Source organism: Ipomoea triloba, chromosome 14, assembly GCF_003576645.1.
Source record: "Ipomoea triloba cultivar NCNSP0323 chromosome 14, ASM357664v1".
In the NCBI taxonomy this organism is placed as follows: Eukaryota; Viridiplantae; Streptophyta; class Magnoliopsida; order Solanales; family Convolvulaceae; genus Ipomoea; species Ipomoea triloba.
In genome coordinates this window covers 17,088,791-17,102,420 of record NC_044929.1, presented here as the reverse complement: position 1 = coordinate 17,102,420, position 13,630 = coordinate 17,088,791, and the positions used below count along the sequence as shown (strand labels likewise).

Sequence of the window (13,630 nt, the reverse complement as noted above, 5' to 3'; positions counted from 1 at the left end):
AAATATACAACAGCTTATTTCCAAAAGAGGAAAGAATATAGAAATTTTTGTCATATTAACTAAGTTGGAAAAATACGAAAAAAGAGATAATAGTTAAATGAACTCTTTAACTATATATGACAACAACAATAATATATTAAGCTCTCAAACTACAAAAAAGTTTCAATTGAACCCTTGAAACATTTTTACATGTAACAAACATGTTAATAGTAAAAAATTAATAGCATGATCTTTGATTACATGGCCTTTAATAATAATAATAATAATAATAATAATAATAATAATAATAATAATAATAATAAGGGTCACACTTGTGTGAGACCGTCTCACGGATCCTTATTCGTGATACGGGTCGGGTCGGGTCAAAACACCATGCAAATGTCATACTTATATGTGCAAATCTTACACTTATATGCTCAAACATAACACTAATAAAAAATACAATTTTTATTACTTAAAAGAGAAAAAGTAATACATTTTTCATAATAAGTAATGTTGACAAGTGCCTCTCACTTATAAGGGCAAATATAATACTTTTGAGGAAAAAATGTAATACTTTTAAATTGAAATGTAAAAGTATTGTATTTTCCCTCAAAAGTATTACATTTACCCTAATAAGTAACAAAAATTTTATTCATGATTAATATTACATTTGAACATATAAGTATGTCATTTGTGCATATAAATGTTACATTTGCACATTGACCCGACCCGACTCCGCTATTAACAATGCTACATCCACTGTTAACAATGACACCGCTACCTCTTTCTTTTGGAAGAAGAGTATATGACGACGATGGCGTAATGATCAATGCCTCTTCTAAAGATCTTAAACATACAATAGTGATACTTTTTACATCTTCCAAATCTAGAAGGAGGTGACGACATTGCCTCCCTCTTTTTTATGGAAAAAGGCAACAACTTAACATTGCTAGTAGCCTCTTCTAAAATTAGAAGAGGTGATGATGACAATAGTCTACTCCTCTAGATAACATCTCCTGAAATAAAGAAAGAGGTGACTAGCGTCGTCATTGCCTCTTCCAAAAGAAGGCGACAACAGTTGTTGTGTCGCTAGTGACTGCTTCAACAATGAAGGTGCTGCAACGTAACGATTTCAAAGTAGTGGCAAGTTAGGGTTAACACATTTGCAATTTAGTTTTTTTTCTCTCCATAAAGATTTAAAAACTAAAGAAAAACATATAAAATAAATTTTAAAATATATTGATGGGGTAAATTCCACCAAGTATTTATATTCGTATGTGATCGGTACTGTATTGGGGTCCAGTCATATGTCTTTCAGTATAATGTATTGGGCTCTGGAAGAGACGGCTAGGGTCGGAGGTTCCCGAGCTAGTAGCAATAGTGTGGGAAGTGCCAAAAGTCTCCTAATCATTTGTCCCAGGGTATTTATAAGGATTTTGAGGGAACACATGCCAGGCTCTGCCAGGAGCCCGGCATGTGTGTCACATGCCCTTTATGCACACGGTAATCTAGTCGGCTTAGGAGAGACGTATATGTGTAAGAAGATATTTGATGGGCTATTGCTTATTGGGAAAAGTTGAGACGCCGAGTACATGCGCTCGGTCTCGCTATCGAGCAACCAGGTCGGAACTGAGCACAGAAAAGATAGGATAACGGCTCGTCAATCCACCGGCTCGGTAATCCTTCAGGTCGGGTCAGCCAGGTGATGATCTCTAGTGGGTTCAGGTCGGGAAACGGTCCAGGGCTCGAGGCGATTCGGGCCCGATCAGGTCCTTAGGACGAGAGGAACCGTAGGCCGGGGTATATTCCCTATCAAATGTTATAATAATTTTAATTTTGTTCTAAATAAGTCATATCATAATCACGTGACATTCAACCTGAAGTTAACGCCCAAAAAATTGGTAATTGAGCTTGAAGGACCAATTGAAACTTTTTTAAGTTTGAGAGGTTAATTGTGATTTTTGTTTGCTGGAGGACTTAATTGATCTTTATCTCAAAAGAAATTATTATGCAACAAAAACACACATTTATTTTTCTTTTTCTTTTTTTTTTTTTGAAAAAAAAAAAGACATTATACGCAAAAGTATTATAGACTTTCCCTAAAATATACTCCTTTGGTCACATATTTACGAGTTTGAGTATTAGTTATGCTTACCCTATTGGAAAATTCATGATTTACAACAAAATTTGTGACCATTTTGTATTCCATTGCAATTCGTTAATTACAACCATGGCGCAAAACATAGAAAATTCGCCAAAATTGGGTGTGAAACACATGCAGAACTTCTATTATACGTAAAATTGCATTGGTTACAATTTTTTTATTTTTTATTTTTTACATTTTTAAAAATAATTCATTTGCAGTGGAAAAATTTAAGTTGCAAATATAATATTGCAACGGATTGATTGCTACAAATATTTGCAACAAAATAAATTCTGTTTCAATGGAGTTCACTAGTATGGTCGTTTTTAAATTTTAATTTAAAAAAAACAACTACAACAACAAATGAAGTGTTACTTTTTAAAATTTATCTTTCACTTTTTAACTTTCAAATTGAACCCGCTCACCGAGTAAAAAGTTATAAGGATAATCTAAAAAGATAAAAATGATAAATTATTAAAAATAAAATAAAAAGTTAATAGTGTTTAAATTAGAAAAGTTAGCATGTAGTGTGATGTCATCCTGGTTAGTGGTTACCTTTCTAAATGGGTGGTCATAAATTTGAACTCTGGTGATGGTGGCTTAGATTCTTTGGGTTGAAAATATTTGAGAAATTATAAAATAGATACTACATTAAGAATCATGAGTATTTAAAAAAATAGCTTTATATATATATATATATATATATATATATAAACTTCAATTCAACCCAACTAGCAACAATAATGTAATTAAGTCATTTTTACTTGATTTTGCATGTACAGGCAATGTTACTGCTAAGAGCATCCATATCAGTTAGAATTTTTGCATAATTTTTTAGGTGGCATGTAGGAGAAATAAAAATAAACGAGAAAAAGAAAAAAAACAGTTTATTAGTAAAAAAAAAGACGAAGGAATTGACTGTTGAAAACTTCAGAGTTGCTGCCAGCACTCTGAAGCGCCCCAGCTTCCCACGCGCTCACTGGGGCGGGCAGTGCCCGCCTGCCATTTTTTTTTCTTTTTTTTTTTTGTAATAATTTTTGACAAAGTTTATGTTCTTGCCAGAAATTTAATTTTTCTCTGTCAAAAATCAAATAAAAATCACTACTATGGATGCTCTAACTTCGAAATTATGTCATGTTATTTTATATTTTAATACTATATTTAAAGCTTATGTGGCATCAAAATATAATGGTTAGAGTTGATGCAGCAGCTTCTTCTTCTTCTTCTTCTTCTTCTTCTTCTTCTTCTTCTTCTTCTTCTTCTCCTCTTCTTTTAATAAAAACTAAAAATTGGTGATCAAATTTTGTAAAAAAATTATGGCCATGGCTATCGCCTATCAGTGAACAATTATGTCTCTTTCTCCATATTATGTTGACCATATATAATATATAAATATAAATGTACAATCTAACTATTAACTTATATTTTTAGGTGAAGTAAAGTGTATGTCTCAATTTGATATCAAAATCAATCCCATGCCAAAGGAGAAGTGTTGCATGTTGACTTCTTTGTCTAGCACTAATCGAAGTTTTCAACGAACTTCTCGTCTAACACTAGATGAAGCCACCAGTGACCTTCTCCTAATGAAGGCGTCCAAGCTTTGTGTGTGTGCGCATTTATTTATTTTTGGGTTAATAAAGAAGACACATCAATCACATTTGGAGGTCATCAAATAAAAAAAAAAAGAAAAAACAAATTACATGATGGTAACACATTAAAATGCCAATTGCATCATATTTGCAGATTCAAGATTCAATTGAATTTTTTTAATGGTTCACTATTTGACTATTATCTAACCCCAAAATTTAAAAAAAAAAATTGTTCTGCGAAAAAATGAGATGAAAGGAGTAGTAAACAACTAAACTAGAAATATTATATTGTCGTGTGTCTTGAAAAAGTTTTTATAAATGACGCAGAAGTTATTAGTGTTTAAATTAGAAAGTTTGGTATTATTTTGAAACAAATTTAAAAGAAAACTAGGTAGCTATTACCAACGAAATGAGTTGTAATATAACGCAATTTCGTGTGTATTTCAATTATGCTCTTTTTCTTTTTATATCATCACTAATAAAAAACATAATACAATTTTATCAAACATTAGGACTTCCTACCACTTTTAAATGTTTTAAAATATTGTGTTATAGCGGACAATAACAATCAATTTAGCCAAATTGTTGACTTAATAACTACAAAATTACATGTTTGACTTCAAACTAGAGCAACCTATCAACCAAGATTTACTCAATTTATACCTATAGGTATTGACAGTAATTTATTCACTTTAATTTTTTGTACTTTAAAATTAATTTGATATAATTAAATCTTGAAGATAAGCATTAACATGCTCATGTAGTCATATTATTGGCAGTGGCGGGGCCAGGATATTTTTTCAATGGGGGCGAAACATAAAAGATGTAGTTTAAAAAATGAAACACTTGAATATAGTCATAAATATTGTTAGATATATGCGAAAAATAAAACACATCAAAACTTTTAAAAATATTCATAACAATACATGAAACATAATTAATTTGATAAAATAACATAAAATGGGTAGTTTAAAAAATGAAACACTTAAAGAATATAGTCATAAATATTATTGGATATAGGCGAAAAATAAAACACATCAAAACTTTATAAAAATATTCATAACAATATATGGAACATAATTAATTTGATAAAATAATTCAGATAAAAACAGATTATAAATTACATATCTCATTATTAATTTTAAAAAAAATCATACATACATATATATATATATATATATATATATTAAACAGGTTAAAAAAGTCGTATATATCAATTTTAAAAGCATTGAACTATCAACAGAAATGAAAGCCTATAAGGGCACATCAACCAAGAATCAAACCCTCGATGTTCTCTAGATAGGGACATGCATCAACCAACTTAGCTAGTTAATCAATTACTTACATATATCTATTTTCATATACTTGTATCTTTAATATGTATTATATATACACATATATATACAAGAGTTATATATGGAATGAGGGTAAGGGTGGGGTGAGTGGGGGCAGCTGTCCCCGCTGCTCTCATGCTGCATCCGCCATTGGTTATTGGTAACGTGACCCACGTCAACCTAATAAGTTGTAATGTCAAACTCATATTCTATTTTATTAGGAGTAACATTTAAAAGTGATAGATGTATGTGTGTGTATATTTGAAAAAAAAGGGGAATTGAAGTGCGGTTGATTAAACACAGTTTGGTAGTAGGTGTGGGGGCTTTAATTCCGGGCTGCCTGCCATTGTTATATCTTTCCCATTAAAGCCTCTCACTATATATATATTTTTTAATTTACATATAATCTAAAATTTTACTTCCTCACTTTTATTTAATGACAAACTTATGATGAAATATTTTTATTATGTGAGTCTAAAAAATAATGTCTACATCAAAAATTTGTGAGAGAAAATAGAAATTGGGAGTAAGAAATGTGAGTACATATGTACTTATATGTATTTTCCTTTTTTAAGGTATAGTCCTAAGATTTTCATGGTCAGACACACAGACTAACCTCGCTGAATTGTAGGCACCTTTAAAATGAGATAACTTGACTTGAAGATTTAAGACTGTTTCACACCCAAAGTCAAAGATCGATCACCTCATTATTGAATGGATCGTGATCTACACAATTATGTGGACTATGATCCAAAAACACATCAAGTATATATTATTTTAACTTATAAAATACATTATTTTATTTAAAATATTCATTATTCAAATACGGGTACAGAATAACAAAAAAAATACTTCTTTTTATTTTAATTCAAAACCTCACCCTTTTAAATCGTGATCTACACAATAATTTACATAATAAATTCTTCCACTCAACCACCCCTAGACTTTAAAAGCCTCTCACTATATACCCACACTTCCACTCTGTCTCGATCTGTACCATTCTTCTCCCCGCACTGCAACTCTTTCTCGCCGCCGCCGTCTTACAATCACTCATGGCAAAAACCACCATACCCGCCGCCGCTGCGCTCCTAGTGGCAGCCCTGGTTCTGGTGACCAGCAACGCGCAGGCGCCGGCGGAGGGTCCCAGAGCGTTCCCCATGGCTCCGGTGGAGGGTCCTGGAGCTTTACCCATGGCTCCGGTGGAGGGTCCCGGAGCATTCCCCATGGCGCCGTCGTCGGACAACTGCTTGAGCAACTTGCTTAACATGTCGGACTGCTTGAACTACGTGCAGGCGGGGAGTAACCTGACGAAGCCGGACAAAGGTTGCTGCCCGGAGCTGGCCGGACTGGTGGAGAGCCACCCGGAATGCCTTTGCCAACTGCTGGCTAACCCGGAGAAGATCATCGGAGTTCCGATCGAGCTCAACAAGGCCCTTAAGCTTCCCTCTGTCTGCAAAATTGATACCCCTTCTCTTACCTTATGCTCAGGTAATTACACACATTATTATTTCAGAATCTATCTTTAAGTACAATCTTAGGATACATTTATTTGTGTCCTATCAATCATGAAAATGCTCTAATTTCCAGATCTGAACATTGTGTACTATCACCTAGGAAGCCAACCTTTTTTTAGTACTAAGATTTTGTTATACTAAGGAAATTACTATTACTATATGGTGTCCCAAATTTTACTATAGTTCTTTTCTTAAATTCTTGATACAGATATTTATTTTTTGAGATCGACATGATGACAATAGTTCATTATTATCTATCAGGAAATAAAAGTGAGGGTAGAATTTGAGAATACATGTTTTAGAACTCTTTTGTTATAGGAATAAAAATTAATAATATTAATAAGAGTAGTTAATTTGTTATAAGTAATTTATGTTAATTTATTTTTGATCGTTTATTGGTTAAAATCACAAACTAAGATTACTGGATATTAAATACGGAGTAATTGTGAATTTCTTGGGTGATTCAAATTTTTATTTAATCATTAATCATATAATTGGCCTGCAACCCTTTTAAATTTGTATGTACAGTAAAATGTGGTGCATATCCTCGAGGTTTTAAACCTGAATGGCTCTGCTATGTGGTCCTACCTCCAAGAAACACTTTTCCAGAATTCAAATTTGAATTATCATGACGAATAGATTATACTGTTGGAATTTCCCATTACTGACATTGCACCATTTTTTATTCGATTCTACGTATTTTTAGTTTTATAATTTAATTATAGAGAAAATAATATTTTTTTTATTATTGAATCCATCTTTGGATTATTCATGTAGCTATTTTCACTTTTCTATAGTAACACTTTTCACCTAATGATTGTCAGATTATTCATGTATATATATTGTTTAACTTAAGGATTTCTTGAAAAATTGTTTAATTTAAAAATTGTAGCGGTAATTATTACTAGCCGTTGATCCGTTAATTGCGGTTTAAAAATAAAACCATTTTTGGCCCGAAACACTTTATTTCAGAATGTTCGGGCCGACATCTTGGGACCCGTTTTGCTCATAAATGTTACAACCTTCACAACTTTCAACTAACCTATTCGCTATATAAATAGCTGCCTTCTTTGGTATTATAGATTTCACGAGATAATATTTTTTTAAAAAAAATTTATGTGGAAAAATGGTTGGTATAGACAAAAGCATTTATAATGTCACTAATAAAAAAAAAAGTTCTATTCTTAAAATAAAAATTGATGGGAGCCACGGGGGGTTTCTATGCATTGCTTTATAAGTTGTGTAATTCATTGGACATGGATTTATTTTTTTATATATATTTTTTTTTATTTAACGTGACATTTGGATGGCAAATCATACCATAAACCAGAATCTACCTTACATTGTAGATCCTGGTAAAAAATTGCATTCATATTCTGTATTTGTAGTTAACACATTTTGTACTTGGAGTTGACAGTTTCTGTACTTGTACTTGTCATATTATATGTCAATAATTATTAAGTTATTTGTTTACATGTACAGAAACGGTTAAGAATAGTTATACAATGTGTTAACTAAAGGTACAAAATTTTTATTCAAGATTCATAATGCAATATGAATTCTTGCCCATGGTATAACAATTGCATTAACACATGTAGTATTACTAATTACTCAACATTTTAAAAGGAAAATAAAAACAAATCTTTTGTAACATGAAGTATATTTTGCATGACTTATAGTTACTCCATATGATACACTTTTACTAGAAATATGATACAATGGATTGAACCTCGGTCTGTATAATAAACACTTGGCATGTTCTCATTGGTTTTGCTTTTAAATAATTTTACAGCTATTGGTATACCCGTGGGAGCTCCAACACCATCAAGTGAAGGGAAAACGCAATCACCTGCTGGGCTTGCTGGTATCTGTTAAACTGCTTAATTAATATATCTCCCTTCTTAGGTGTGGTCACAGTTCGGTTTGAACTGGACCATTCGAACCGAAACCAATAGTACGATTTCGATTCCAAAACGTTAAAAAAAAAAAAAAAGCACATGCAGTTGGCAGTACCCAAGAATCATGGCTACGACCAACTGCCAAGTGCTATATATATATATATATTATTATACATATATATTATACTAAATAACAAAATATTTTTAAAAAAAATGGTTTGAACCGGAACCTTATATTATATAAGGTTTCGATTCCGGTTCGTTCATTTCTGGAACCCGAACTGACGGTTTCGAACAGAAACAGGAACCGTGGTCAATCAATGTTGTAGAAGGTGTTAGGCGGGTGTTTAGGCGGCCGAGTAATAATAATAAGAAAAATAGTACACCAAAAACAAAAAGACACACGACCTAGATGGCTGACTCGGGTGCCTAGGCTGCCTAATTAGCCAATTAATCACCCGGCTGACTAATGTCTGCCGAACGGTAAACTCTCTTTGGCCTAGGGGCTCCTAGGCAGTTGCCTAGGCCGATTTTTGTAACAATAATGTAAAGAGTACTTGGTAAAATTAGATGTATTATCCGTAATTGTACACGTTAGAGCAACCTAAATAGAGGTTTTTGACCTTTTGAAGGATTTTTGTGTTATTGAGGGAACAAAAATTCAATGTGAGCATATATATTAAATTGTTATGTATGGAGTATTTGTTACTGTTATTTATTTATTTTAATTAATATTAGTATTTTCACCCGTGCGTTGCACGAAATGAATTTGTTATAATATTTTAATAATATTTAGATCCATATACAATTATATAAATTATAACATTGAATATTATATAGCGCAATTGATGAAATTGGTTGAATTGATTATGTTTTGTGATATTTTCCTTACTTGAATTCGTAATATTTTGGGGTGAAAACAGATGCATCGAGTCCTGTAGGGAGTCCAGAAGGGTTTCCACCAAGTCCATCATCACCGAAGGGTGACAACAATAACAATGCAGCAGCTCCAACATTTGCAACCTTTGATTATTGCCACTTCCTTGTTGGCATGGCAGCTATGCTTTTTGCAACTCTTTTCTAATTTCAAACTATTTTCTTCATTTATTTTTCTTTATTATTATTGTCGTTTTTGTTTAAAAAAAAATTATGCTTGTCACCACATTTCGTATTTATCTGCTATTGGTAGCAGTAGGGATTCGTATTTCCTATGTAGAAAATTGTCTATGAATAATGAATCGATATGATGTTCGAAATTTCCTTTGTATTGAATTGTGTTTCCTTAATTTTTATGATCTTTAGTAAATGCTACAGATTGATTGATATATTTGTTTGGAGAATGGTCAATTGTTATTGCTGATAACGTATAAGAGAAATCCCATCAGGGTTTTTTCTCAATTTTTTTCTACATTTTACTTACTAGCTTGGATGAGAGAGGAAATAAGAATATTTTTTTGATTATAGCAATCCCAACAATAAAATATTTGTGACTCTGTCTGGCGTTCAACAGCAACCCGATACAGCTTTCCTGCAGAGAATGTTAGCGAATGAAATTTTTAGCAACCAACTTAACTAAACAAAAATTGACCCACAAATACAGAAAACATACACATATTGCCAATACAACATCCTCAAATGATCAACAAATCATGAATATATCCACAAAACAGAAACCATGATACTCCCACCACACCCTAGGAATCCACAAAATACGAAAGAAAAACATAGATTATATGCACACACAAATGAGCATATACGCACAAAGCAAAACTAGCAAGCCTATAATGCACACAAACTCCAACAAAATTGCACACAATAGAGGATATTAGACACCACTACCACCTAACTAAAAACATCTGTTAATAAAAATATCCAAACAATACTTTAGAGCTCCCTAGTTGTACTAAGTTTCGTGTCAATATTACTTATAGCTCAGAGGATAGCTCAATTACAGAAGTCCTATTATGTATCAGTTTTAGATAAAGTCTGTACTAGGACAGTGAGTAGATCAGAGGTCTTGAAGACAGTGAAGACTATGAAGGTGGCACTCTAGAACAAGTATCTGAACCAGAACATACAAGATGTTCAGAGTCGGTTACTAAGGTTACAACTGCTTCAAGATTCTAAAAGGGATTAAATAAGAGCCATCTCTTATTGAATTTCGGTTACATGATTTACAAGAAACAATACACATAATATACGCTACATGAGCTTAAGAGAGATCTTGACAAAGCCTACCTTTGATTCAAGACACAATTTCTCTAAGAGAATGAACGTGCAAGTTTTCACTTTGGAAAGCTGGTTGTGCTGCTCTTGAGGGGAAGCCTCAATTCAAGAAGATCGGGAGATCTCTTTCTTGTCAACTCTCCAAGGTTGAACTCTGGAATGGTGATGTGATGATGATCTAGAGTTACCGTGTGAAACACAATTGTATTTGCTGGTAATTTCATATTGTTGATTCAATGGAGAGGCTGGCTACCAGAGTGAAGCCCCACAGATGTAGAAATTGAGGTTCCGAACTAGGTTACCAATTGCCTGTGTCTTTACTGCTTTGCTTTGGTTCTTTTGATTCAGCGTTACTTGATTGAACTATCTGCTGCATTGTTACTTAAACAGATTAGGTAGCTTTCAACGAATCTAGTAATTACCTTCATTAATTGAAAATCTACCTATACTAATTCAATTTGACTCGAGGAGTCTGAATTTCACTTGGTATTAGAGCATGTTCCAAGATTTATCACTTGGATACTAGATCCCCAAAATATTCTGTGTTTACTCTATTCTTGGAAGTTTTTGTTTTTTCATTCCCTCTCATTTTCTCTTTCCTAATCACACTTACAAAACCTCTCAATAACCGTGAAATATCCCCACTGATAAAGATGCTCTCAAGCTCAGCCAAGCTGCCATGGAAGCTTGGGATCTTCAACGAAATTTTCTGGTTACATTTGGCTTCTGAGCACATAACTTGCATTGCAAATCTGTTTCTTTTTGAATTTATTAGGATGTAGTTTGTATTCTAACTTCTAAGAGATGACCAGAGGAATGAGCACAAAGGGACATTAAAAAGGATTGAAAAATGGAGAAACGTGAAATTTTTGCCCATAAAAAAAAGAAGAGAAAAAGTAGATGTATTTGGAGACGCCGAACGATAAGCTGCCATGGTTATTTTTTAATGAATATTATTATTTTAATTTGTATAAAAATATAATTTTAAAAACTATTAATCTATGTGGCATCTTACGTGGCAAGTGACTTACGAGTAACATGCTATTATAGGTCAAACAGGTTAATTGCACAAATTTAACAAGTTTAAGGGTCTAATTGAAAGTTTTTTTAGTTCGAGGGTCTAATTGGGCAATTTATATCGTGGACCAGGGTGCACAATATGAGTTCTGTGTATTCTAGGCAATCGTTCTGTGTATTCTAGGCAATCATTTTGTCTATTCTAGGCAATCGTTTTGTGTATTCATGTTTAGTAACACAAGTTTTGATGTGTTTGTGCATTCGAATGTTAGGAGGATGAGTTATGTGTATTTTGTGTCAAATATTATGTGTATTCTAGGCAAACGTTATGTTTATTCATGTTAGTAACATTCGAATGCTAGGAGGATTAGTTCTGTGTATTTTGTGTCAATATTCTGTGTATTCTAGGCAAACGTTCTGTGTATTCTAGGCAACCATTCTGTGTATTCATGTTAGTAACACAAGTTGTGATGTGTTTGTGCATTCGAATGTTAGGATACATAGAATATAAGCCCAAGTATTATATCTTATGTTCTATGTTTTTTAATTTTCACAATGTTGTTTAAATATTCACCTTTTGTCGTGTGCGTTTTTGTGATCTGATGAACTTGTGTGTGTTTTTTGTTCTTGCTTCTTCGTCACTATTTTTGTTGTTGTTCAAATTACAGTTATATTTAAAAAAAAAAAAACTCCTGTAGTACCCCGCATACGTGCGGCTCGTTTCGGATCAAGGTCCACGGTATAACGATTCATCTAATATTGCACATTGGTATATAGTTCGAGAGTTTATTTGACCCTTATTTCCTAAACATTTGATAGTTATAAGGCATTGGTCCAAAGACAATCGGGCTAGGGGCCTAAAGTCAGGGTGCAAATATTGGGGCCTAAAAGGTAATATGTTTCAAGTTAAGCTAAAACTTGCAAAAAGAAAAAGATGAGCAATTGATGGGGCTCAAACAACAACACGACTACATGTTACTTTAGCTAGTCCACCTTATCTCTTTGTGCAATTGTTAGTAAAAAATAGTGGTTAGTGAAGGGGTTGTCAATCACTCATTTTTAGGGAAATGACACACTAAATAGGCCTAAACGGGTTGATCATTTTGTTTATTTTGTATAGGTTAAGAATCAAACCCTAACCTCTAGTTAATAACTAAAATCATTTTCAATCAAGCACAGTAAACTTTTTGTATAGGTTAAGAATCAAACCCTAACCTCTAGTTAATAACTAAAATCATTTTCAATCAAGCACAGTAAACTTTTTGAACAAATGTCATGTATGTTTATATATACACACACTATATATACATACACACACATATATAATTAGATTTTAATTTTATAAATAAAATTTATACTAATATTTATATAAAGATACAATTAATTGTATTAATTAATGCTTGTAATAAATTTAATATAAATAAATTAATAAATTTTATATTAATATTTATATAAAGATACAATTAATTGCATTAAATTAATACTTGTAATAAATTTAATATAAATAAATTAATAAATTATATACGTAGTATTAATTTTTATGTAAAGATACAATTAATTGTATTAATTAATACTTGTAATAAATAAATTTAATATAAATAAATTATATATAATGCTTGTGAATTATCTAAATAAGTATATACGTATATAAAAATTTTTAACAAATACCCTTTGCATAGTTGGTTTCAATAGTGGTAAGTTATGTGAAATGTTGAGGGTAGGGGGTTGGGGTGCAGGTGGGAATACAGGTTGGCTCGTCCGTTTTGATTAGGGGTGGGCAATTCGGTTCAGTTTATCTGAACCAAACGATTTAGTAAAAACCGAATCGAACTTTGTTAGACTTTAATAATAATAATAAATATATATTAAATTATATATATATATATATATATATATATATATATATATATATATATATATATACACA

At 32.1% G+C, this 13,630-nt stretch overlaps 1 protein-coding gene across 1 annotated transcript; it reads left to right on the top strand.

Annotated features, from left to right (window-relative positions):
• Positions 1-5,975: 5,975 nt before the first annotated feature.
• Positions 5,976-9,766, top strand: LOC116004258 (non-specific lipid transfer protein GPI-anchored 2-like). Its single transcript, XM_031244228.1, has 3 exons — positions 5,976-6,536; positions 8,355-8,426; positions 9,384-9,766. The coding sequence occupies exons 1-3, from the start codon at positions 6,101-6,103 to the stop codon at positions 9,542-9,544; spliced, it is 669 nt and encodes a 222-aa protein (XP_031100088.1). The 5' UTR covers positions 5,976-6,100; the 3' UTR covers positions 9,545-9,766.
• The last annotated feature ends 3,864 nt before the right edge of the window (positions 9,767-13,630 follow it).

Excerpts from the sequence above, each read along its gene's own strand:
- LOC116004258 (XM_031244228.1), top strand. The coding sequence starts at position 6,101 with ATGGCAAAAACCACCATACCCGCCGCCGCTGCGCTCCTAGTGGCAGCC. Across the intron at positions 6,537-8,354 it reads TTCTCTTACCTTATGCTCAG|CTATTGGTATACCCGTGGGA; the intron begins GTAATTACACAC and ends ATAATTTTACAG. Across the intron at positions 8,427-9,383 it reads ATCACCTGCTGGGCTTGCTG|ATGCATCGAGTCCTGTAGGG; the intron begins GTATCTGTTAAA and ends GGGTGAAAACAG.